We start from the raw sequence: 26123 nt of genomic DNA on the forward strand, positions 1-26123 counted from the left end.
CACTAGTCATTATCTCATATCTCTCCTCCCTTTTGTGGCTAAACTCCTTGAGAAGACTATCTATAATAGGGGCCTCCATTTTCTCTCCTCTCACTCTCTTCTTTAGCTCTATACAGTCTGGCTTCTGTCATCATTCAACCAAACTGTTCTCTCCAAAGATGTTAATGATCTATTAATTGTCAAACCCACTGGTTTATTCTCAGTTCTCATTCTTTTTTTTTTAAATTTTTCATTTAATTAATTTATTTTTAGTTTTCAACATTCACTTCCACAAGATTTTGAGTTCCAAAATTTCTCCCCATTTCTCCCCTCCCTCCATGTCAATGGCATGCATTCTGAATACCCCTTCCCCTAATCTGTACTACCTTCTGTCATCCCCCCAATACCCCGCTTTATTGCCTTCCCCTTCTATTTTCCTGTACGGCAAGATTGATTTCTATACCCCATTGCCTGTATACTTTATTTCCCAGCTGCATATAAAAACAATTTTTAACATTTGTTTTTAAAACCTTGAGTTCCAAATTCTCTCCCTCACTCCCCACCCACCTTCACTAAGAAGGCAAGCAATTCAATATAAGTTATACCTGTGTAGCCATGCAAAATACTTCCATAGTAGTCATGTTGTAAAAGACTAACTATATTTCCCTCCATCCTATCCTGCTCCCCATTTATTCTATTCTCTCCTTTGACCTTGTCCCTCCTCAAAAGTGTTTGCTTCTGATCATCCCCTCCCTTCTATCATCCCCCTGCTCTCTTATCCCTTTCCTCCCTATTTTTCTGTAGGGTAAGATAGATTTCCATACCCAATTGAGTGTGTATGTTATATTCCCTCCTTAAGCCAAATCTGATGAAAGTAAGATTCACTCATTCCCTCTCACTTCCCTCCTCACTTCTTACCTCTTTTATGTCAGATAATTTACCCTATTCTATCTCTCCTTTTCTCCTCCCAGTACAATCCTCTCTCTCACCCCTTAATTTTATTTTTTAGATATCATCCCTTCATATTCAACTCACCCTGTGCCTACTGTCTATATATTCCCTCCAACTACCCTAATACTGAGAAAGGTCTCATGAGTTACAAATATCATCTTTCCATGTAGGAATGCAAACAGTTCAACTTTAATAAGTCCCTTATGATTTCTCTTTCCTGTTTACTTTTTCATGCTTCTCTTAAGTCTTGTATATGAAAGTCAAATTTTCTATTCAGCTCTGGTCTTTTCATCAAGAATGCTTGAAAGTCCTCTATTTCATTGGATATCCATTTTTTCCCCTGAAGGATTATACTCAGTTTTGCTGGGTAAGTGATTCTTAGTTTTAATCCTAGCTCCTTTGACTTCTGGAACATCATATTCCAAGCCCTCCAATCCCTTAAAGTAGAAGCTGCTAAATCTTGTGTTATCCTGATTGTGTTTCCATAACTCAGTTCTCATTCTTTTAGACCTCTCCCAGCCTTAGGCATTGTCAGTTATCCCCTTCTCCTTGATACTTTCTAGGTTTTTTTGTGTGACAATACTCTCCCCTGGTTCTTCTCCTACCTATCTGACCATTCCTTCTCCATCTCCTTTGCTTGGTCTTCATTTAGCTCACATCTACCAATGGAGTATTCCACAGGGCTCTGTCCTGGGTCCTCTTTTCTTCTCCCTTTTCTCTATACTATTTCACTTGATGATTTCATCAGCTTCATTGAATTCTATTATCATTATGCTGATGGTTCTCAAATCCACTTATCTACCCCTAACCTCTCTGCCAACCTCCAGACTCCCAACTCCAACCACCTATCAGATAGAAGTCCCATAGTCATCTTGAACTCCACTTGTCCCAAGCTAAACTCATTATCGCCTCCTCCCCCGCCAAACTCTCCCCTCTTCCTAAATTCCCTATTATTGTTGAAGGTACCACCATCATCAGGTCTCCCAACTTCATAATCTTTGATTCCTCATTCTCTTAACCCCCCATATCCAATCTGCTGTGAAGGCCTATTAATTTCACCTTCAACATACCTCTTGCATACACTCCTTTTTTCTCTGATACTACACTCATCAATAGCCTGCTGGTTGGTCTCTTTGTCACAAGTCTCTCCCCACTCTAGCCCATTCCTCTGGAGTGTGTCTGACCATGTGATAACCCTTCACCTGCCACTCAACAAACTCCAGTGGCTCCTTATCACCTTCAGAATCAAATGGGAAATTCTGTCTCTGGTGTTTGAAGCCCTTCATAACCTGGCTCATCCTACCTTTCCAGTCTTCTTACACCTTACATGCCCCCATGTGCTCTATGATCCAGTAACACTGGCTTCCTCAATAGTTGCCAAGCAAGACACAGAATTCACATTTTGGACATTTTCCCTGGTCGTTCCCCATGCATGGAATACTCTCTCTTCTCATCTCTACCTCTAGGCTTCCCTGGCTTTTTTCAAGTCCAAGTTATAATCCTACTTTTTACAGGAAGCCTTTCTCAATGCCACTTAATTCTATTACCTCTCCTCTTTTGATTATTCCCAATTTATCCAGTGTATAGTTTGTTTGTAAATAGTTGTTTATGCACTATCTCTCCCATTATACTATGAGCTCCTAGAGAATTTATCTTTCTTTGAATCCTCATCCCTTAGTATAGCACCTGGAACACAGTAGGTGCTTAATATTTGTTTGTTGCCTGCAAACTTCTCATTGTCCTCAGGCATCTCTCTAAGACAGTAAATTGTAGAGGAGGTGCCAATCTGCTTTGGCAGAGGGAGTTCTACCAGGGAGTTCTATGTTGAAATCACTGATCTAGTTAAAAAAAAAGTTATGCCACTTCTAAAATGCAAGTTCCATTAATACTATGCTTTATCCTTACATTTACCATACAGTTCCTATTCTCCTTTGGAAAATCTAGGGTTTTGATTCTTTTGAGATTTTTAGTGTTCCATGTCTCACTGATATACAGTAGAAAAATATGGTTGCTAAAGAATTTGGGATTGTGTGTCAAGAACAGCTTGGTATTATTAAAAGCATTGTGAAGGCTTGAAGACTAGCCAATATGGAAGAGAAAAGGAAAACAGTATACCCCAGCTCCCCCAACAGCTACAGCAACAATGAACCAAGATGAATGATAGACTGAATATTGATAAAGAAATCAAAGGAGAAGCAATCAAATCAAAGGAGTGGGCCATTTTTTCAGACCAAGATCACAAGTCTGACCTACAGGCAAGTGACCAGGGCAAGAACCATGGAACAGGAGTGGGCTGGGACCACGGACTTAGTGCCCAAAGCTTGGAGGTATGCAAAAATACAAAGATGCCAGGGCTGATCAGGCACTCAACCCTCATCTTAAGCCAGAAGCAGCACCCAGAGCAGATCCCTCCCCGACACTAGGCCAATAATTCAGATATCCCAAAGCATCCTGGAGTGTACACTAAGCACCCACATATCAAGATAAGCTAGCAGTGGGGAAGATTCCCAGAGCTGATCTGGGACTCACATTTGCCTCTCTCTAGGTGAGCAGTTTACAGTTTCCACAGAGTGAATCTCAGAGTCAGCCCCTGGACCTCCCAGGTAGGCCAGAAACACCAATGATGCCCAGAGAAAATCACCAGAAGAATGACTAAATGAGAAAAAGATAAAGAGTTACTATGAGGCCAGGGATGCCCCAGACCCAAACCCAGAAGTAGAGAATTAACTCCAAACACCCACAAGAAAAGTCTCAAAGAAAAACAAAGTTTGTTCACAAAATCAATTAGAATTCCTAGAAGAAATTATTCAAGAGTTTTAAAATGATCTCAGAAATGAGAGTGACACTAAAGAATTTTTTTAAAAAAATGAGAGCTATGGAGGAGACACATGGAAAGAGAATTAACAGCCTAGCATAAGAGATACAAAACCTTACCCAAATAACAGATTCTCTGAAGCAAATTGAACTCAATGACTCCATGAAACAAGAAATGTTAAAATAAAGTAAAAAGATGAAAAAAATAGAAGAAAATGTAAGGTATCCCATATAAAAGGTATCCATATAAAAAACAATGGACCTGGAAAACAGATTAAAGAGAAATAATTTAAGACCCACTGGCCTGGACTACCTGAAAGCCATAACCAAAAAAAGAGTACAGATATTCAAGAAATCATTAAGGAAATCTACTCAGAACTCTTAGAACCAAAAGGGCCAAATGAAACTAGAAAGAATCCACTGGTCACCTCCTGTTTTTTGGGGGTTTTTTTTTGGGGGGGTAGGCAATGGGGTTAAGTGACTTGCCCAGGGTCACACAGCTAGTAAGTGTTATGCGTCTGAGGCTGGATTTGAACTCAGTTCCTCCTGAATCCAGGACTGGTGCTCTATACACTGCACCACCTAGCTGCCCCATCAGTCATCTCCTGAAAGAAATTCTAAAATGAAAACTCCCAAGAATGTCACAGCCAAAATCTAGAGCTTCCAGGTCAAAGAAAAAATACTGCAGGCAGCCAAAAAAAAAAATGAATTCAGGTACCAAGAAGACAGTTGGGATCACATATGATTTAGCAGCTCCCACTATAAATGAGAGGAGAGTATGGAATACAATACTCTAAAAGGCAAAAGATAGAGGTTTGCAACCAAGAATAACTTACCCAGAAGTATTCCTTATGAAAAGGTTAGAGCTGAGTAGAAAAGATGAAATACAAACATGGGAGTAAAGAGAAACATAAAGAAGTTAAATATAAGTCAGCAACTGAAAAAGACTTTAGAAGGATGAAGTGTTTGCATTCTACTGAGAAAGGGTGGAGACAATGGTACACTGGTGGCTCTCCAAGGACTGTTAAATTTTCAGTGTGAGCATTTACACCTTGAAAATCTGCAAATGTTTACAAATCAGGGCTTGATACATTGGTTTGTCGATTGTCTAAACTGAAAAAGGTGGAGAAAATCATTAATTATTGATTAAAATTATTAATACAGATTAAAATTTTAAAAATGTCTGTGTACTTCTCCCCTCCCTTCCCTCAGGAAGCCAGTTGTCAAACATTTATTAGCACAGCCTAGGGTGTAGATGATATAAGCATCCCCTGAGAACCATGATGTTAGGAGGAGTCAAACAGGGAGTCAAATAAGATGGGGGGGGTTATGTATGGTTACTGTTATCTTTTGATTAATTTCAAAGAAGAAAGGAAAGGATATATTAGGGAAGAAGAGGGAAGTAATGGAAAGAACTTATCTCATATAATTTGGGGGTATAAGCATTAGTCTATAAAAATGGGGAAGGGGTAGAGGAAGCAGGAGTCACATTAACCACATTTTGAATTGATTCAGAGTGAAGGAAGCAAGAAGCAGGATAATAATTTATCATAACAGTGTAAAAATGAACAATTTTGAAAAAAAGATCTCTGATCAATACAATTAAGGTAAACTACACTTCCAGAAGACCTATGATTTAGAATGCTGCCCACTTCCTGACATAAGGCAATGGATTAGATTTGTGATTGGGATATGAATGTTTGGACTTAGGCAATTTGAGAATTTGTTTTATTTGACTGTGCATTTGTTGCAGGGGTTTTGTTTTATTTTTCCAATGGGAAGGGAGAAGTGGGGAAGAGAGAGGGTCAATGCTTTATTCATTGAAAAAAGAAAGCTCTATGAAGTTTTCCAAAGGCAACCCTGTCTACCTTCCTCTTCCTATTCAATTCTGGGTCCAGATCATTTTCTTTTTACAGTGCCCATCCAAGAAATACCAATAAACTAATTTAATGGATTGCCCATCGAACTGTATATCTTGGCAATAGGCATTCTTTTCCATTTGAATGTTTTTCCTCATGTGGACAGGTAGGCCATTCTCTTCTGAGAAAGGTCATGAATTTTACTTAAAAGGTTCATTTAATATTCAGAGCCTCAGTGCAATCAACATGATTTCATTCAAAAACAGGAACACTTGGGGAATTTCACTGTCTGTAAGGAAACCTTTTTTCATTTGGATTGTACTGTGGACATCCTCAATGAGAATGATGACTACCTTTGATGAGCATACATTGCCCTGTTCAGTGATTTACTTGATATTGACAGTTAAGAGAAACATTGAACAAAGTTATCTCTGCAGTTAGATCCCTTTACTTAGGAACCTTGCATCATCTTGACATTTTGTTAGAGGAATTTTTTTTTCTTTACCACATTAAATTTTAAAAATTAACAATTTAAAAACTGAAGCATAGTAGGATCTTTTATGCTCTCTATCTTTCAGTTGTGGGATCATGAAGACATCTTTGGTGGAAATTTGTTTGCTAAAGCCTGTGGCAGTTCCTTCTTACATTTTCATTAAGGATACCCTCAGTGTAGTTGTAGTTCATTCTTATAAAGATCTTACAGAGATGAGAAAATAAGCAGATGGGTTAACAGTTATTTGAATTCTATTGGTTGATTTTTTAAAAAAAAAGCAGCAATATTGTTAATGATTGTTTCTAGTTAATATCTTTCTTTTAAATATCTTAAAAATTGATTCCTTGGTACTTTTAAAATTATACTGCCTCCAACATGGCTCTCTTCTGTGTGTTTCTGATCTGGTCCAATTGTCCTTCCTGTCTTCTTTTGTTAGATTTCCACTTCCTCAAACTGGGGTGTTATAATTACAAAATACGGCAGTTTCAATGTCATGAATGATAAAGATAAGTTACTATAAAAACGACAGGAGATGTTTTCCTATTTCTGCATATTTGTTGTTCTACTCCAAGTTTCATTTGTAAATGCATTTAGGATGATCTGGCTTAGTTGGATCTCATGACAAGTCATTAAAAAAGACATTTTGAATGATATCTTTCATTTTTACCTTAGTTTCATTTCACACTATAACCCTCCTATCTTCCTGACTGAGAAACACTTCTTATAACAAAGAATAAAGAGGGAAGAAAGTAATTCATCAAAACTAACACACCAACTAGATCTAACATTATATATACAGTGTTCTACAGCCATAGTACCCTCCTTCAGCAAAGAAGAGAAAGAGCTGCATTTTGTTTTTGTTTTTTGCTAGGCAATGGGGTTACGTGATTTGCCCAGGATCATACAGCTAGTAAGTGTCAAGTGTCTGAGGCCAGATTTGGACTCAGGTCTTCCTGACTCCAGGGCCAGTGCTCTGTGCCACCTAGCTGCCCCCAAGAGTTGCACTTTCATATGATTTCTTTGAGACCAAGCTTGGCCATTATAGTTGTTGTTGTTGGTGGTGGTGTCGTTCAGACATTTCAGTTGTATCTGACTCTTCATGAGTCCATTTGGGGTTTTCTTGGCAAAGATACTGGAGTGGTTTGCCATTTCCTTCTCCAGGTCATTTTATAGATGAGGAAACTGAGGTAAACAGGGGTAAGTAACTTACCCAGGGTTACACAGCTAGTAAATGTCTGAGACCAGATTTGAACTCAGGAAGATTAGTCTTCCTGACTTCAGGCCCAGTACCTTACCATGACAATTATACAATGTTTAGTTTCAATTTTTTCTTTTTTTCTACATTGTTGTAGTTACTGTATTTATTGTTTTCCTAGTTTTGTTCACTTTGCTTTGCATTAATTCATATGTCTTCTCATGTTTCTCTAGTCTTCATATTTATTGTTTCTTATAGTACATTACATATTCCATTACAATCTTGTACCACAATTTATTTAGTCATTTCCCACATGTACTTTGTTTACAGTTTTTTGCTACTACAAAAAATATTTTGATATATATAAGACACTTCTTTTTATCTTTGACCTCCTCAGTGTATAGAAATATATGGGAACTCTGGGTCAAAGTATAAAAACATTTTAATCACTTTCTTAGAAAAATTACAAATTGCTTTCTAGAATTCACAGCTCTACCAACAGTGTATTAACAAGCCTGTTATTTCCACAACCCCTCTAACACTGACTATTCAACTTTGCCAATTTGCTTCCCATGTGGTGAAACTTCAGAGTTGTTTTGATTTGCATTTATCTTACTAGTGATTTGGAGCAATCTTTCATATGATTCTTAATAGTCTGCAATTCCTCTTTTGAGGACTTTTCATTCACATTCTTTAATCAAAATTTAATCGTTGGAGAAAGTCTTTCCAAGTCTTCTGCAGACTCATTTTCCCCTCCATTGCCTTTTGCAATGATGATTCACTATCTGATGTGAAGAGAGTATTTATAATCTTCTGTTACCTCTTTTCTTTTTTTTTTCTCTCTTCATTTTGCAAATGAGTTTATATTCTACACAGGTGCCATACTTGGCTTTCTTGGCTCTACATTTGGTAAGGAAATCAAGTATTTATTTGCTGAAGTGGTTTCTGGGTTCTTTGGCATCATTCTGATGGATGATTTGCTTTTATCAGTTAAATTTCTTTAGAAAATGATAATCCACCTTAATGTCTTTTATTTTACCCATTTCTCACATCAGTCACTTGTTTTAACAGGACAGATTGGAGCTACTGTCTTTGCCTTCAGGTTCTTCTCACCTCTACCTTTTTCTTTGGTTTGGTATTGCTCTTGGCTATGCTCTAACCGGTCAGAGGTATAACTACACACAGACAACTGATTTGAAAATAACTTCCACATCTTTAACCAATCATTTACTGTCTGTTAAAATAGACTCCTTCTTTTCTTTCTTCCTTTTTTTTTTTTTGGTGACGGTATCTGGAGCTCAGCCTGCCCAGTGCCTTCTAACTCCTTTCTAGAAGAAAGTATTTATGATACACTTACTCTGAGAAATCTACCAGTCCTTGGCTTCTTTTTCATTTTTTAATGCTGAACCCTATTTTCCAAAGTATTTCTTTCATCCTCCTGTCTATGTTTCCCTTCAGTGTGAAATTAATGACTGTGCATCAGTGAGTGTGCTGAATTAGTTTGGAGGATAACATCAGGTTCTTCATAGAATTTGTTTCTCTCTTCATCCTTTGCAACAGATGTTGATGAATAAGTTATAATTATCTTCATAGTCACTTTCAAACTTAGGCACGTCATCAATACTATAAGGCAAATTTGACCAAGCATCTCACAAAATCCCTTTGGGAACATGATTAAACCAATTCCACCAACTCTGTCATTTGACTCTCCAAGGGGCATTTGCAAAAACATCCTTCTATTTAGCTGCACTTTCTGTATGACTTTTGGTTTCATTTATAGTGATACTGTCAATAGTTATTTACAAGATATTTTCAGCTTTATGTGGTTCAGTTCCTTTGGTAATATATTGAGCCATGGGACAAGAATATCACATTTAGAGTGCTAATAGTTAATGTTTATAGGAGGGCTAAAAATTGTGTGATTTTTTATCATCTTCTTCCCCTTACTTTACCACCATGATTGTAAAAATAAAAGGGGGCAGCATAGGACTGAAGGTATATTTGGATATTTTGCTTAATGGGTTGCCATGATCAAAGAATTCATCACTCAGTGGCCAGCCTAATGGTGGTGAGCCACTCTGGACTCAGGCTGGTCTCCATGCAATAGGCAGTCTGTTGTCAGGATGATGCTTAAGGTAGAATTGCCTACAGGTTGTGCTCTGCCTCCAAAGCCTTCAAGAATTCGGACCTACTACCCCCAGGCCACAGTGAGGTATCAGAGTAGGACTTTTGTGTAGAAAAGCTACAAGTCATTATAAATACAGTGTCACAAAGATCACTTATCTTACCCTAGTGAGGAAAAATCATCAATTTCCACAGTATAGTAGCTGTAAGTTTCTCTGTCTGATTAATGTGAAATTTAATTTACATCAATCTGGCTTGGGACGGGGGAGTGTGAAATTCACCTGATGTGTTAATTTCATATTTTTACAGTAGGAATTGCTGAAAGCAATCTTGGCCATCAGAAGAGGGATCATGTGGACTGTATGAAAAGTAAAAATATTTCTGTAAATAAAAAAGATTAAATTAAACAGCAGGGGAAATGAGTAGAAGGTCCACTCATTAAAAGGGATTGTAGCTCATTTAGTGATGGTTATCTATGGTATTGGAACATCTAAATATATCCACATTTGTTCCTTAGGTGGAGGAAGAAGAAATACGGAGGCTGGAAACCCAGAATAAAGCTGTGTCCCACTCTCTAACCATTTCTAGGCAAAGTGGGATACCTTTGAACTTAACATTTCTTATCTGCAAAGCAACAACCTTCCTGACTAGCCACACTGGAAAAGACTGCTGTCGAAACTATAATTTATTTAAAGCAGGTAGTCTAAGAAGAAATAGTTTCTTGCACAGTATCCTGAAGATTGATAAGTATTCGGGGATAGAGTATTTCTTCCCCAAACACCCTGACGTGCTTCTCAAAAGCTAGTACTGGGGAATCATAGACAAAAATAACTGAGCTGATCACAAATGTCATGAAAATATAGAGAGGAAAGGAGAGAAGAGAGGAGAGGAAGAGGAGAGGAGAATAGACAGATATGCAGACAGAAACATAGGGAAAGGAGAAACATACCACGTAAGGAAACAAGAATCTTAGCCAGACAGCAGTTTGAAATTCTAGAATATTACTGACAAATGAGCAATCTATACAGATGTTGGGAATCAGGGGACCTGAGTTGTAGTCTAGCTCAGCTCGTTACTAAGTGTAAGATTTTGGGCAAATCACTAAGCTGTGAGTTTCAAGTTCCTCAACCTGAAAAGCATTACAATAATACCTCCCTTGCCTACCTCACAAGGCTAGTTTGAGGACCAAATGAGGTAAGACGTACATACACATATATACATGTATACATGTGTGTATATATACATACATATACATATATGCCTGCCTGTATATATAAATGCATATACCCTCTAAACATTAAATCACTATAAAAATGAAAGGAATTTTTTTTTATTGTTATCCTGGTAAAAATCAGCTGAATAATCAAAATGTATTGTGAACATCTTAAACGGAAATCAGAAATGGTAAGTAAGGTTGAAAAGGGCAAGCATATCATTTGATGTGATGCCTGACTCAAATCTGGATGCAGGTCTGTCTACCTTACAGAACAGTAAATACTAACCACTAGACTTTGAACAATTAGGTTTGGAAGCAATATATAAGCTAACAAAAACTGATGGAAATTCACTTATACACAGGTAATCCACAGGAAGAAAGTGTCAAGTATTAAGATGCAGTATTTTTAAAGATTAATATTTTACAGCCTATTCAGGATATAGAAACTGTGCTTTTCCTGCCTCCTGTATGTAACTGTGGACTCACTGTGGAATTACAAGACATGCATGTCTATTTGTGGGGATCTAAATTACTGGAGATCAAAGAAGCTGTAGGTATCCAAATGGAAATGATGAAATAAATAGTAGAGTACAGTGTCTTGCACATAGTAGATACCCAATAAATATTTGTGGAAGGAGTAAGTGAACAGATGACTATGATCATAAATGGGTTCAGTAACAATTCAGACCTAGTCTACCTTTTGATTCAACGTGACATTTGTTCAAATGCCTATCACGTGCAAGGCCACCCTCCCAGGGACAGGGATACAAGAGCAAAAACAACTCACTGTTTACTCACTGTCCTCCAAACATGTCACGTCCATTTCTGAGTTCCCTTTTGCTCAATGTATCTCCCCTCTCAAGTACTTTGGAAAAGAATACCCGTGCAAATTCTGCCTATCCTTCCAGGCCTTGTTCAAGGCCCACAAAAACTGCAATACCATTACAATCCATAATTATCTCTCCAGCTCTTACTGCCTCTGCCTCACATTTGGCATTTAGCACGTAAAGCCTCCAATGGTTAGTTAACTTTTCCTGTGCTCTGGCCTTATCTCCACAACCAGATTGTAAACTCCTCAAGGGGAGGCAGCTTGTCTTAAACTTCCTGTGTCCTCCAGAGCAGTGAGCATAAGACTTTACACATAGAAAATGATCGAGATCTTCTGACTGGCAGAACCCAAATGTTCCCAAGATAACACCTGGTTCTCATCCAAAAACAGGCAACAAAAATTAAACAGTGAACTGAGGCTGAAGGTCATTTGAGCTCGCTGATTAAAAAAACTCTTTTAGGGGGTATATGTCAATTAAAAACCACCTCATTAATTCATTCATTCAACTAGCCTACAACCATTTATTAGAATTTATTAAAAACTAGTTAAAAATAAAACCTGTGCTGCTGATTTGTTTTCCCCTCTAATAAAGGAAGCCAGCAGGCAGAAATAATGAGCATCTGGGAGACCTGGCATCCTGTTGTTCCTTTTTGTCTAGGCAAATTGGTCCTTATGTCGAGGAAGCTACCATGGACCTTATTCCCCATAATTATCTTCACTCTCTCCAGTATCTTCCATCTTTCTCTCCCCATTAGGTTTTTACCCTTCAGTCTCCAAATATGCATATATCTTTTCCTATCTTAAAGAGAAAAAATGAACCCTTCACTTGACCCTGCAGCACCTATGTGCCATAGTTCTATTTATCTACTTTCACAGCCAACATTCTCAAAAAAGGGGTCTACACCCGATACTTCTGCTTCCTTCCCTACTGTCTTGCATCTTCTTTTGTTGTTCAGTCATTTCAATCATGTTCAACTCTTAGTGACCCCATTTGGGGTTTTCTTGCTAAAGATACTAAAATGGCTTGCTGTTGCTTTCTCCAGCTCATTTTACAGATGAGGAACTGAGGGTTAAATGACTTGCCCAAGGTCACATAGCTAGGAAATGTCTGAGGCCAGATTTGAATGCAGGTCTTCCTGACTTCAGGCCCAGCACTCTATCCACTGAGCTTCCTCTTCTCTTGCTTAGACTCCCCCATTCCCTGATCTACCTGATGGTCCAATCTGACTCTTCATGACCCCCATTATGGTTTTCTTGGCAGAGATACTGGAGTGATTTGCCATTTCCTTCTCTAGATCATTTTACAGATGAAGAAACTGAGGCAAACAGGGTTAAGTGAGCTCCCCAGGGTCACACAACCAGTAAGTGTCTGAAGCTGGATTTGAAGTGTCTGAAGCTGGATTTGAACTCAGGAAGACGAATCTTCCCAACACTAGCCCGGCACTTTATCCACTACACCACCTAGCTGCCCCTTCTCTCAGCCCCTACAATCTGGCTTCTGTCCCTTGTGTTCTAAGACAACTCTTTCAAAAGGCGACAATGTTCTAATCACCTACTTTTCTCAGTCTTCATTTTCCTCCTCTTCTCTGCATCATGTGATTCTGTTGGTCATTTCTAGTTTGTTCCCAGTTTCCAATCTTTTTCTTCTCTAATCCATCTTGCACCCAGCTGTCACACTGATTTTTTTCTTTTTTTGCTTTTCTGGTGAGGCAACTGGGGTTAAGTGACTTGCCCAGGGTCACACAACTAGTAAGTCACACTGATATTCTTAAGTGCTGGTCTGCTCAAGTAGTGTTAGTAACTCCCTATTGCCTCTAGGAAAAAATATAAACTGCTTTTTCTTTACAATAGGAGCCCTAACCTATCTGCACAGATTGATAGCACATTCCTCCCATGCAGCTCTCTGAATTCTAGCCAAATTGTCTATGGACTACAGGAACACTTCTGTGTACTGGCACAGGCCCTCCCTTGAGCCGCTGTTCTCCCCCTTCTCCATCCCTCCTCATTGCCACCTCTTAGAATCTTGGGCTTCCCTCAAAACAAAGCTCAGATACTAGCTTCTACAAGAAGTCTTTCTTGACACCCTCAGTCATCTTCCCTTCTTTCCTCTCCAAGCTGCCCACATCCAAGAAATCACCAAGTTCTATTGATTACTCCTTCACAGCATGGCTCAAGTCCAGTCCATCTGCTCCATTCTCACAGCCACCCCTATTATGTAGATATTTAGTACTTATTACCTCATACCTGAACCGTTACAAGAGCCTCCTTACTAGTTTCCCACCTCTGGTCTTTTTCTTCCTCCTGTCTCTCCTTTACTCTGCTCCAGGCTAATTTTCCTAAAGCATCATTTGGTTCTATGACTTTCCTTCTCCAAACTCTTTCAATAGCTCTCAACTGCCTATAGGATAAAGTCTAAATTTCAAAGCTTAACATGTATGGGACCAACCAATTTCTCTGGCATTCTTTCTTCCCTATGTCCACCCGAAGCTCCAGCCTAACTGGCCTATTTTGTCCCCCGACACCCTTTCCTCTTTTCTGCTTCTGTGTTTTCGCTCTTGCTATTCCCCTCCCCCACTGGAAATTATTTTGCAACTAATGAACTCCTACTGTCTTGAACGACTTTCTCCAAGCCTACTTCTCTCATGAAGTCTTTCATTGAAGAAATGTTTTCCCTTTTCTCTATCCTCCTATAATTAACCTCTATTATTCATGTGGTTGGTATTACTGTTCAGTTGTTTTTCAGTTGTGTCCAACTCTCAGTGATCCCATTTGTAGTTTTCTTGGAAGTGATACTAGAGTGGTTTGCCATTTTCTTCTCCAGCTCATTTTACAGATGAGGAAGCTAAGGCAAACTTGGTTAAGTGACTTGCCCAGGATTACACACTAGTAAGTGTCTGAGGCTATATTTGAACTCAGGAAGATGAGTCTTCCTGATTCCATATCCGGCACTCTATCCACAACACCACTTACCTCCCCAATTCATATGGTACTGATCAATCAATCATCAAGCATTTATCAAGGACCTACCATGTACCATGCAATATTCCAGGAGCTGGGGATGCAGAGATAAAAATGAAACAGTCCCTGCTTTCAAAGAGCTTATGCTGTAGAGGAGGAGATATCATATGCATATATGAGCATATATTAAATGAATAATTACAAGATAATTTGGACAAGGCGCTAGTAGCTAGAAGGATCCAGAAAAAGCTCTTATAGCAGATAGCTCTTAGGCTAAGCTTTGAAGGAAACTAGGCCTCCATATGAGGACAGACTGTATTAGAAGTATGGGGGACAGCTAGTACAATGGTCCAGAGATGGGAAATGGTCTGATGTGGATGAAGGGGAATGATATACAATAAACCTGAATAGGTAGGTTGGAGCTAGGTTGTGAAAGGACTTCAGCGTTAAGCAGTGGGGTCTGTATTTGCTCCTAGAGGTCAGAGGAAATTACCTAGAGGTAATCAGAAGCAGTTTGGAGGGTGGACTGGAGAGGGGAGAGACTTGATGCAGGGAGGCTACATATACAATATGTCCTTGGATACTTGTAATTAAGTAGATCATGAGTTCCTGAAGGACAGGAAAGTGTTTTCTACTTCTTTATATTTCTTTCTGAGAGCCTAGCATAGTGCCTTACATATAGTAGATGCTTAACTGATTTTTGTTGAGCAAATGAATGAATAAATCACATGATTTAAAGGACTCCCAAAGTCCTACTTGACCCCAAACATGTTCTTCGGACTGTCAATATCTGAAATCCCATGCTTTAACCTTTGGTTAAGGCATCGTCTCCTGAAAAACCTTATTAAGCCACAAATATGTTATTGAGGAAGGGGCACATGTCAACCACAATGATTATATTAGCAGAGCACCAAACCATGAAAGATTCAAGACAAATTAACTTTGATGGGAGTGGTAGGAAAGGTTGAGAATACTGATCATAAATGAAGGAGTGGTCAGGTTTAGAAGTCCAGAGCACCCACCTGCGGTCAGGGGTTGGTGATAGTGGAAAAGGAGAAGTGAACATAAAGGTCCAGGACCACTAAATTGGGAAAGCAGGCTATGCAAAGAGATGATCAATAATATTAAAGACATGTTTTGTTTTTTCATAATTTTGTCTGGGATTGGCTGTCACACTGGGATGAGAAAGGGAATATCTGAAACATTTTCAATAACAGGGGTGCTAGGAGATCCCAAAATAGAATATTATCACCAGCTTCAAGGGACGATTGTAATTATTTGGTTGTATGAGCACTACAAGCAATAGCCTTTTTGTTAAAAATACAAAGTTTTATTTCACAAGTCTCACTGCCATGAATACTCTTAGAACAAAAAGTTCAATTCAATTCACTTTAAAATGTCTTAAGTTTAAGTCACTATTCAAATACATGAACTAATTACTGGGTATATAGAGATTTTAAAAAAAGAGTACCTGCTTCAAAGAGTTTACAATCTCGAAAGGGAAAAGTGATAATAGTAATGATGATGATACAACTTAGAATATGATTAAATGGAGAGGTCAGAGCAGCATTCAGGGAAGGAAGGAACACTCTTAGCCTGGAGGTGGGTAGGCTTAAGGAAGAATTCATGGGGGAGATGGCACCTGAACTGAACCTTGAAGGAGGAGAAGGAAGAAGGTTCTTGCAAATAATAGGAGCCCCAAACACACTTTGCTCTTTTCTGTTTCTGTGCTCTTGCCATACCCTTCCGTCTGCCATTTTGAAATGACCTTCCCATCTCCACCTAATGAAATCCTACACCATCCTTTCCAATCTCACTTCCCTCATGAAGTCTTTCTTCTCATTTTGTAGCTTCATGGAGTCAGGTGAGGGCATGACAAAATAAAGGAAAAGTAAATAGTCCAGTTTGACTTCTGAGTAGAATTCCTAAAGTGGGAAATGAGGCTGAAAAGATGGGAGGGAGCCAGATTGTGAAAAGCTTTATATGCCAGGTTCAGGATTATAGAATTGTAGAGTTGGTAGGGTGATCATCTAAACAGAAATCCTCTCTACAATATTCTAATGAGGAGTCTTTTGACCTCTGCTAGTGATGGGTACTTGAGACAATTCCTGTTTTTGGAAGACTTTAACTGTTAGTTCTCCCAACACCCAAAAAGGCATTTTCCTCCTCAATTCTGCCTTTCAGAATCCTTATTTTTCCTTCAGTGGTCAACTGAAGTGCCACCTTCTGTGGAAAGCTTTTTCAGAAACCCCCAGTGGCCAGTGCCTACTACATACAGCCTTAGGTAACCTTATTTTTTTCTTATTTGTATTCATTAGGCATTCTCCCCATAAAATGTAAGGTCCCTGAAGAAGGAAACCATTTTTCATTTTTGTCTTTGTACACCCAGAACCTACCACAACGTAAGGGTTTTATTTATTGAACTGTTGAATCTGCCCACCAGACCTGGAGTCAGGAAGAACTGGATTCCAATCCAGGCTCTGCCATTTACTACCTTTACTACCTGCCACACTACCTGTGTGACTTTGGGGAAATCACTGTATCTGTATGGACCTTTGTTTTTTATCTGTAAAATAAGGAGATTGGACTACATGGCCTTTGAGGTCCCTTTCACCTCAAAATCTATGATCTCCCCGAAAAAGTCTTAATGTTCATACCTGACTTGCTCCTTAACAGAAGCCTCCATGGCTTGTGTCTCCTGTGCCAACTTCTGAATTCTTGTGTAGATCCTCCAGGCTTGTAGGAACTTTATCTGACATTTCCAATCTGCTAGGGCTTCAGCTTTCTTCATCTTTAATTTGTGTTCAAAAACCATCTTCTTCCAGGCAGAGAAATACTTTTGTAGGCACTGCATTGAAAACATTCAGAAAAAAACCACATTTCAGAGTTAAGGAGAATCTTTAAAAATCTATGTGTGTATGTCTATGTATACATAGACATACACATACACATACAGACACAGAGACACACACACACACTCTGTACCTATTCAATATTGTCTCTCGACTTTCTTTCCTAATCATTTTCAGGGAACACTTTCATGCTGGAAGGCAGAGAAAGAACAATCATATACCAAAATTCATCATATGATTGAGATAGTTTCTCTCATGAATTACACTGTAATTTCTAATTCTCACTGAGACAAATAGGTAGACAGCTGCACTTGGGGCACTAAAAAGTCTGTCTCTCATAAACTAGTTTCCTTATGAATCAGCCTTAAGGTTTGAGATTCTTATCACTAGGGGCAGCTGGGTGGTGCAGTGAATAGAGAACCAGACCTGGAGTCAGGAGGACTTGAGTTCAAATATGGCCTCAGACACTTGAGACTTGCTAGCTGTGTGATGCTGGGCAAGTCACTTAACCCCAATAGCCTCACCAAAAAAAAAAAAAAGACAGATTCTTATCACTACATTCATATTGTGGAGAGAGTATTGGATTTAGAATTGACAACCTAAGTTCTGGTCTCAGTAAAATAAATCACTTAACCACTGTGAACCTTAGTTTATTCATCAGCAGAAAGGATGATAATGTACTTACCTTATGGGGTTGTGGGGGAAATAGCTTTATGAATTGTAGAGTACTATATATATTATAGCCCAATGTGGTATAGCAGAAAGAGTATAGGATTTGGACTCAGAGAAGCTGTGAGGACCTATATTCTGTGACTTTGTGACATGGGTAAGGTACTGCAAGTCTAAGTTGGGCTCATCTGAGCATGCCCAGTTTTCCTAACATGGCAGCCTACTAGGTGAGTGAGGTTAACCCCCTTTGATTGGCTGCTTGCACCTTTAAAATAAGTGAGACTGAGCTAGTTTCTCTCTCTCTCTCTCTTTTTTTTTTTGGCTGCTCTTTTGGACCTCTTCTTCCTGCTGTGTCCACAGTGTAGGCAGCATGAAGTGACCTGGTGAGAAGGGAAGGACTTCCTTCCCCTGCTCTTCCTCTTCTTCCCCAGCTCTGAGAACATGGGCTGGGGCCATTTTCTTCTGTTCTGTGTGGCTTGTCCTCAGTTACAGGCACTAGAGGTGATCCTCAGAGGACTGGGGAGATTGAGTCATGGTGATGACCTTGGAGCCAGAATTGCAGGTGGGATGGTGCAGCCAGCCTGCCCAAAATAAAATCCCTGAGAATCTTGAGACTTGAGTGCAAGGTGGGTCTTGGACTTAGAAATGGGGCTATGCTCTATAGGAACCAAGCTAAGTTATGAACCTAATCACCATCCCTTCCTCAGAGACTGAGGAGGCATGAGGGGAAGGGGATTATGCCTCTCATGTGGTGGGGGAAACAAGTTCGTATATTTGTGATTATGCCTTTTGAAGTAAATGTTTCTGTGTGAAAGTTAATCTGTTAGTGGTGAAATGGAACTGGGGTACGGAGGACCACCCCCTACAATTAAGGGAATATCATCAATGAGGACTGGAGCCATTTACATAGAATCTAAATGTCCCCCTAAACCCCTTAAGGGTATTGGAGAACTCTGGGGGAGGGATGGAATTCCATTTACCTAGCTTTCAGGCAGTAGAGGTCAGGTTATACAAGTATTATCCCCATATTATGGATGAGGAAACTGAGGCTCAGCTAGATTAGTAATTTGCCTCTGATAAGTACAGGAACTAGATTCAAACCTAGGTTTCTAGAATTTAAGCCAAGCTCATGCTTTAATATTATTATTGTTGTTATTGTTGTTTTTCAGTAAGCAAGACTCACCAAAAATGAAACAGAAGCATTTTTTTGATTTCCTAAAACCACTTAATTATTTTCTAATAAATTTTTTTTCAGGCTGAGTTTATATGCCTTCAGAAGAAAAGAAAATGGAAGGAATTAGAAAGAGTTCCCTCCCTTAATCCCTTTTCCAAGGAAAAAGATGGCCAGGTCTATGTTCTACTGAGGAAAGAGGAAAGGGAGAATACATGACAGACTTTCATAACCTCTTTCCTTTTCTCCTTCCAAAGATTCACTTATGAGACATTTTCCTACTTGTTTCTCTTCCTCAGGTTTCCTTTTCAGAATCTGCAGCAAATGATGCTTTATGCTGTGTGTTTGCCTTGACTCACTTAGATGCCTACCTCATGGCTTTTTAGAACAAGGGCTCTCCTTCACTATGGTGAGCACCACTTCATCCAAGAGCAACAACTGAAAACTTCATTTGTAAAACACCACATACAGTTAGGTATGTCTACTCTTTCACTCAGTTCTTTGATGCTCTTAGTTTTTAAACATGCTTCTGCTTTTTTTTTTTAATTTTAGCCATCATCTCTGTAACATCACAGCTGTGCAAATGATTATGGCTTGATATGTGTGAATAAAGAGCAGGCAAACTTGTGGGAAGAAATGTTTCTAAGTTTATGACCACGGTATTTAAAAGGAAGAAAAGGAATCGCAAAAAGAGGGCTGTTCAGATGGAGAACGATTTCTAAGTGGGATGTTTTTCCCCCCTTTTGAGATCTTCCATGAGACATCATTTGGTCTTTTAAAGATTCCACTCAAGAGAACATATGACAGCTTACCCTGCTAAATTTATTACATGCACTGGAGTTGCCCTCATTCTGTTGGCAAGAGAAGCTCTTTTCTGAAGTGTAATCACACTGCTGTCACTAGAAATGATTGACATGAGATAGAATAGCAATTTGCCATCTAATCTGCGTGGTAATTCTAACCCTGTCACTAGAGATGCTTAGTCTGATTAATGAAGTGGGTAACTCATCAGAATTCCTTAGCTATTTCTCTTTTGTCTCAAAGCTCAGTAGTAATTGCATCAAAATTCTCAGTCATGGAAAGATAAACAATGAATTGCAAAGAGGACAAAAATGTCAACAAGTTTACAATGTATTTTTGCCAAATAGAACTATATGTGGTGCAACTAGTGGTCTTATAAGGTTGGTAAAGGCCTTTTTTTCTTATTCTTTTTTTTTTCCAAGTCTGGACCTTCCCTGCTGTCTATAAATACACCCAGATCTTCCTGATCCTTAAGATCATGTTATATGTCTCCTTCCTTTCTTGGCCAAAATCCTAGAAAAAGCTGCCAGTTGACTCCACTTTTCTCTCATCTTTACTTCTCAACCTAACACAATACAGCTTCAAACTTCACTGAAATGGAAACTGAGTTCTTCAAAGTTTCCAACATCAATCACCAAACTGAACGGCCTTTTCTCAGTCCTCTTCCTTCTTGACATTTATGTAGCGATCACACTCTTGGTAACCCTTTGGCCCTTTGTGACTCTCTGCTCTCTCTTGGTTATCCTACCTGCCTGACTACTAATTAGTCTCCTTTGCTGGATCATCCTACCCACTAACTGGGTGTTTCCCAAGGCTCATGCCTGGACCCTCCCTCTACACTCTCATTCTTCATCAACATCTCAACTTCATCAACACCTGTGGCTTTAAGTAACAACTCCACACACATGACTCACAGATCTGCATATCCATTCCTAGTCTTGCCCTGGAGCTCTAATTTCACACATCACCAGCTATCTACCTGATATTTCAAATTAGATGTCCTGTAGGCATCTCAAACTCAACATGTCCAAAACAAAACTCATTACCTTTCCTTCCAAACCCACTTCTCTTCCAAATATTCCTTTTGCTATACCAGGCACTGTCATCTTTCCTGTTACTCAGATTCACCGTGTCTCGGTCATACTCAATTCCTCACACTCCCTCACCCCATGTATTGAATTATTTGCCCAGCATCCCTTGTTTATCTCCACTGACATGGCCACTACCCTACTTTGAGTCCTCATAACTTCTCACCTGGACTATTGCCACAGCCTCCTGACTGGTCTTCCTCCCCACTCCAGTGTATCCTCCAAGTGATTTTCCTAAAGGAGAGGTCTAACCACATCGCTCTATCACTCAACAAACTCCATGGGTTCCTTATTAACTCTAGGAGTAAATCACAACCTCCTTTTTTTAGCAATTTAAAAAACATCACCCCTTGGCCCTCAGATTCTTTTCTTGCCACATTCCACAGTGCCTTCACTCTCTGCTGCAGCCAGACAGCTCTCATCGCTCCTTCGTGCATGGCATTCTGTTTTCCATCTCTACGCTTCTGTCCTGGTTGCCCCCATGCAGGGAATGCACTCCACCTTCACCTCCACCTCTTAGAATAGCTAGTCTCCTTTATCACCCAGCTCAAGCACCATCTTCTGCATGAAGACTGACTGCCTGAACCCAGCTTATAGCCCAGGGATAGAGTGCCTGCCTCCTCAAGGCCACATGCAGCCTCTAGGTCCTCAAGTGCAGACCTCTGACTGAATCCAAACTTCACGGAACAAATCCCCTTAGTAAAAAGATTTGTTCTTGTAAAACTTGGACTCAGTCAAAAGGCCGCACCCAGCCGGTATAGCCTTTCCCTCATCATTACCTCCTGTACAGTTGGTATCTACATTTACATGTATGTGTTGTATTCTCCTCAGTAGAACGTAATCTTTTTGAGGCAAAGTTATTTAACTCCTCAGGGCTCAGGGAAACTCTCTAAACCTGCAGAAAAGTTGCTGAGCAGCATTGGATGGAAGAAGTTTCTACTCTGAGTTAAGTCACAGGTCCATCAAACAACAGAGTTTATTAAGCAGCTATTGTGTGCCAGGCCTTGTGCCAGATGCCAGGGATCCAAAGATAAAGCAGGCCCTGACCTCAAGGAGATTTCTTTGAATATCTGTGGACCATGTGGATGACACCACACACCTGCCTGACTAACACAGATGACACCATCCTAAAGGTTAACTGGGCATCTGACTGATTCTTATTGGGGAATGTTTTCTTTTTTTTTTTTTTCTCTTGGTGAGATCTGAATAAAGGGGGAAGGCATCTAATTTGCAAGAAGAAGGGGAATACTGTTCTTTTCTGTAAAGTTTCAGAGAACAGACTCCATTTGTGATCATTTTTGAAATGCAGGATCTCATCAGGACAATTTCAGAAGCTGATGACAAGGAGAAAAATATCTAGGGATGTGTGATCATAAAAGCCCACATGATATTCTGAAGAAAAGTAACTCAGATATACATGAAACTAACGTTTACTAAGCTGGAGGCCAGCAAAGTTTCCAGGGAAGCTCACCGCCTTCTTTTTCTATCAAGGTTGTTAGTGAGCAAAAATACAGAGAGAAATAAAGAAACAAAGAACATTCCTAATAACAATAAGAAACTTGATATTTGCTTAAGAATAGAAGACTCTACAATACCATTTAAAACCTCCTAACATATGTTGCCTATAGGAAAACCCTACAGCTATATGGGCTCAGGTCTTTTCCTCATGGTCTATTTGACATTCCTCTGTAGTTTGATTTCAAAGAAGCCATTTCTTGCATTTTCTTGCTAAGCATGAGATAACATCACTCACTAGAGGAATACTGTCAAGTCTTTGCTCAGAAATGGTTTTGTTTCAGTGGCAGGGGGATGACTTTGGTTAACTGAAATCTTTGGGAATGAAGTTTGCCACATAAATGAAGGAGGGGGGAATATTACTACAGTTATCGTGGTCTCATCCAAAAGAAAAATAATCCAGGGTTTTGTTTTTTTTTCCGGTATGTCCTTGTGATTCTATGGTTCAGCTCAATGTCCTTTAGGTAACCTCTGTACAACATTAACAATGATGCTTTGGGAACAATTATTTCCTTGCTCTCTGACTTCTGTAAATGGCTCCTTTTTCTCTCATTAGTCTCTTCAAATTTCAGAAGTAGGATCACAAGCTTTTAGGAATTTTTAAGAAAACATAAAAGCTCCATTCCAGAGTTGGGTGAGAATTAAGAAGGCCACATTTTGAATAGCTTAAGACTTTTCATCCACAGTCCCTTGTTGTTTTGCTAATTAGCAATGGCACTTCTGTGTGGATTTCTGGATCTCCCGGGGAGATTTCACTGCACGATCAAAGAAAGATGAGATAGGCTCAAAGTAGAATGCTTTTTAACAGACATTTCTAATGAAAAAAAAAAATCTTTGCAAATAAATATGTGGGAGAGACGCATAAATAGTATTGCACCTGGATCTGTATTTCAATAAGATATCTTGAGCTATCTCCCTCTGAGAGGGAGTCTCATTTAACAACCTGGTCCAGATTACAGACTGTTTGGGAACCAACAGAGAGAAAGAAGGCTAGGCAATAAACAAATCTATAAAGACAAATAAATGGACTATAGATCTGTAGCCCCAGTGCCTCCTAGAAATAACTTCTTTTAAGTCTTCCTGATAATGCTATCGGTTTTTGGGTTTATGTCAGAAAGCCAATTTGCTTGAGTTGACGATAATTTTTGGCCATCCTAGCTGCAAGCTGCCTGGGCATTTTGTATGGCATCTAATACCTAGTGTGTATCTAGTATGGCATCTAGCCATACTAAAGTCAAGGCTGCTCTAAACCTATAATCTACCACCTGGACCATAGGGCAGGGGGGGAGTCCAGGGCCATTCTAAAGGTATAGGCTGAAGCAAAATTAATACAGGTGTCCTGGTTACCCTTACAGCTGCCCCAGAGTATCACCTTTTGACTCAGGATAGTTCTGACAGTTGGAATAATCTAGTTGAGGGATATGTGTATATTTTATAACTATACCAGGAAGTTCTAGTCTTGGCAATAGGAGCATGTTGTAGGGGACAGAGAATTGTACATGGAGTCACAAAAACCCGGGTTCCAATCCTGCCTCATATGTTTCCTAGAGCTATGACTCTGGACAGGCCATTGAATGTCTCTAGGCCTCAATTTACTCATCTATTAACTGAGGGGTTGAACTCGATGACCTCTGAAGTACTCTCCAGTTCTAAATCTATGACTGCATGATCTATGAGCCTATGGCCACAAAGGGATTTGAAACAAACTAGATTCTGAGCAAATTGTAGGGGTTGCATGTGGTAAAGAGAGTATGTGGCCATAGAAAGAGCCCAGGATTTAGTATCAAAAGTCCTGAGTTCATGTCCCAGCTATGAAATGAAGAGTTGGACTAGATTATGCTGAAGGTTCCTTTTAGCTCTTAAATCTTATGATCCCATTTTCTTTCAGAACATACGTAAACTGGGGGTAGCTAAGTGGTGCAGTGGATAGAGCTCTGGCCTTGGAGTAAGGAGGACCTGAGTTCAAATCCAGCTTCAGACACTTGATACTTATTAGCTGTGTGACCCTGAGCAAGTCACTTAACCCAGATTACCTCACCAAAAAAGCAAAAATTAATAAAAAACAACATAGCTCTTAAATCTTACAGTCACATTTTCTTTCGAAACGTACATACACTGGAGACGGCTAGGTGGTGCAGTGGATGGAGCTCTGGCCTTGGAGCCAGGAGGACTTGAGTTCAAATCCAGCCTCAGACACTTGACACTTATTAACTGTGTGACCCTGGGCAAGTCACTTAACCCTGATTGCCTCATCAAAAAAGCAAACATTTAAAAAAGAAAAACATACATACACTGAGTGGCTGCTTTATAGAACAATTGTCTTTTATGGATCAGTCATTGATTTTGTAGATAATTTGTTCTTATAATGTCTCTGCGAGAGAGTGAGCTAATTTTCTCATCTGCATTGATATTTGCCACCATTTAAAGTGGAGCTTAATTCCACCAAGGAAAGAAAAAAGCCACAAGGAAGGTATTTTGGAATCCTTGGCCAGTGGTTACAAATTTCCAGATGTAAAATGACCATGTTTCTTATTATATATCTTTATCTTCATATTTATTCACATGCTATCTCCTCCATTAGAACGTTAGCTCTCTGAGAGCAGGAACCATGTTTTTGCCTTTCTTTGCAATCCCTAGCCTGGCATACAGTGATCCTTAATAAATGCTTGTTTATTGGCTGACTCATCTTTTCATTTACATTGTTATAGACCTTATGCTGTTCTTTTGCTTCTGCTCATTTTGCTCTGTGTAAGTGCGTCTTTCTGTTTCTCTGAATTCTTCATTTTCACCATTTCTTAATATACAACAACATTCCTTTCCATGTATATACAGTAGCTTTTTTAGCCTTTCCTCAATTGATGGGTACCGATCTTTGCTTCCACAGAGTATTGCTCTGACTGTTTTTGTATATATTGGACTTTTGTTTCTGTCTTTGACTTCCTTGGCAGTATCTTCCTAGTAATTTAATTATACTTACTGTGAGATATGTTTCATTATTATGTCACATAATAACAATAATACCTGAAAAAACTGGAAATCACCTACATATCCAGTAATTGGATAGTAGCTAAATAAATTATGCCTTACTAATTTAACAGAATACACTGGTGCCAGAAAAACGATAAATATGAACAGCACAAGAAAATATAGAGAAAAACCTATATGAAGTAATAGGAAGCAAGACTGGTAGAACAGAAGCTATATGATGACTACAACTATAAGCATATGTACAATGCATACTCATAATATACACATGCATAAACACACAATACACATACATATAGAAACAGACATATTCATACATATATATAAAATATACATATACAGAATAAACAAAAATGAAAGGCAATAAAAGCTCATTGTTATTGTGCTTTGTTTGCAAATTGTCACATCAGCCCTGTGAGGTATTATTCCGAATGAGGAAACTGAAATTTAAATCACTTGCTCAAGAGGATACAACAATAATTATCAACCCTGATTTCAATCTAGGTCTGACCCCAAGGCCGGTACTCTTTCCACTAAATCGCTAGCCTCTCAGCACAACTTCACACAGACTTGGAAGGTGAGACAGAGAAACATATTTTTTACTTAATGCTTTGTTAATTTAGT

General features: G+C 39.2%; 1 protein-coding gene across 1 annotated transcript in view; it reads right to left on the bottom strand.

Moving 5' to 3' along the window:
• CCDC191 (coiled-coil domain containing 191) overlaps nucleotides 1-26123 on the bottom strand; it is a 108327-nt gene that overhangs the window by 44606 nt on the left and 37598 nt on the right. Inside the window, exon 8 of the mRNA XM_021007151.2 lies at nucleotides 17076-17266. Within this exon, the coding sequence (XP_020862810.1) occupies nucleotides 17076-17266 (191 nt within the window). The remainder of the gene's footprint in view (nucleotides 1-17075; nucleotides 17267-26123) is intronic.

The sequence above is a fragment of the Phascolarctos cinereus genome, unplaced genomic scaffold, assembly GCF_003287225.1.
Source record: "Phascolarctos cinereus isolate Bilbo 61053 unplaced genomic scaffold, phaCin_HiC Scaffold_726;HRSCAF=1367, whole genome shotgun sequence".
Lineage (NCBI taxonomy): Eukaryota > Metazoa > Chordata > Mammalia > Diprotodontia > Phascolarctidae > Phascolarctos > Phascolarctos cinereus.